General features: G+C 48.3%; 1 protein-coding gene across 1 annotated transcript; it reads left to right on the forward strand.

Moving 5' to 3' along the window:
• Positions 1-33: 33 nt before the first annotated feature.
• LOC110034324 (GATA transcription factor 1-like) lies at positions 34-567 on the forward strand (the record flags this gene model as incomplete). The annotated part of the gene is given in 2 exon segments (XM_020738599.1): positions 34-317; positions 407-567. Coding segments are annotated over 2 exon segments (320 nt in total), but the record flags the coding sequence as incomplete, so codon positions are not given.

Below are 567 nucleotides of genomic sequence, written 5' to 3' on the forward strand. Positions count from 1 at the left end.
TCATAATTTATTTTTCCTTTAAAATAAAAAAAAAAAGAAAAAGAAAAAGGAAGCAGAGAGAGAATGGCCTGGTAAAGAAAAGCCTTTCTTCTTTATCCGCTCTTGCCCCTGCTCTCTCTCTTCTTCTCGCCTTCTCCATCAAAGCTCCACGGACCGAAATGTTCAAACAAACGGCCGCGGCGGACTTCGCCGACGACCTCTATCTGCTGGATTCTTCCGATGAAAAGAACTCGACGAACCCTAACCCTAACCCTAACCGCCGCCGGGCGGCGCATTTTTTCCATGAAATCCTCAACTCCGACGACGATGGACTTGACGTAGGACTCTAACCCTTTAAAAAACACATATTTCGCTAAAAAAAATTTACCGAGGCTTAACGTTTTTTTGGCTTTGTGTGGCCTTCTAGGGTTTGGCGGCGCCGGAAGGAAGCAACGAGGAGGAGGAAGAAGAAGAGCTCGAGTGGCTTGCGAATAAGGACGCTTTCCCGACTCTGGAAACCTTCATCGATCTCTCGGCCCACTCATTTAACGGCAGCTTCACCTTCTCCGGCGATCGCCGGAGCCCTGT

Source organism: Phalaenopsis equestris, unplaced genomic scaffold, assembly GCF_001263595.1.
Source record: "Phalaenopsis equestris unplaced genomic scaffold, ASM126359v1 Scaffold183342, whole genome shotgun sequence".
NCBI lineage: Eukaryota > Viridiplantae > Streptophyta > Magnoliopsida > Asparagales > Orchidaceae > Phalaenopsis > Phalaenopsis equestris.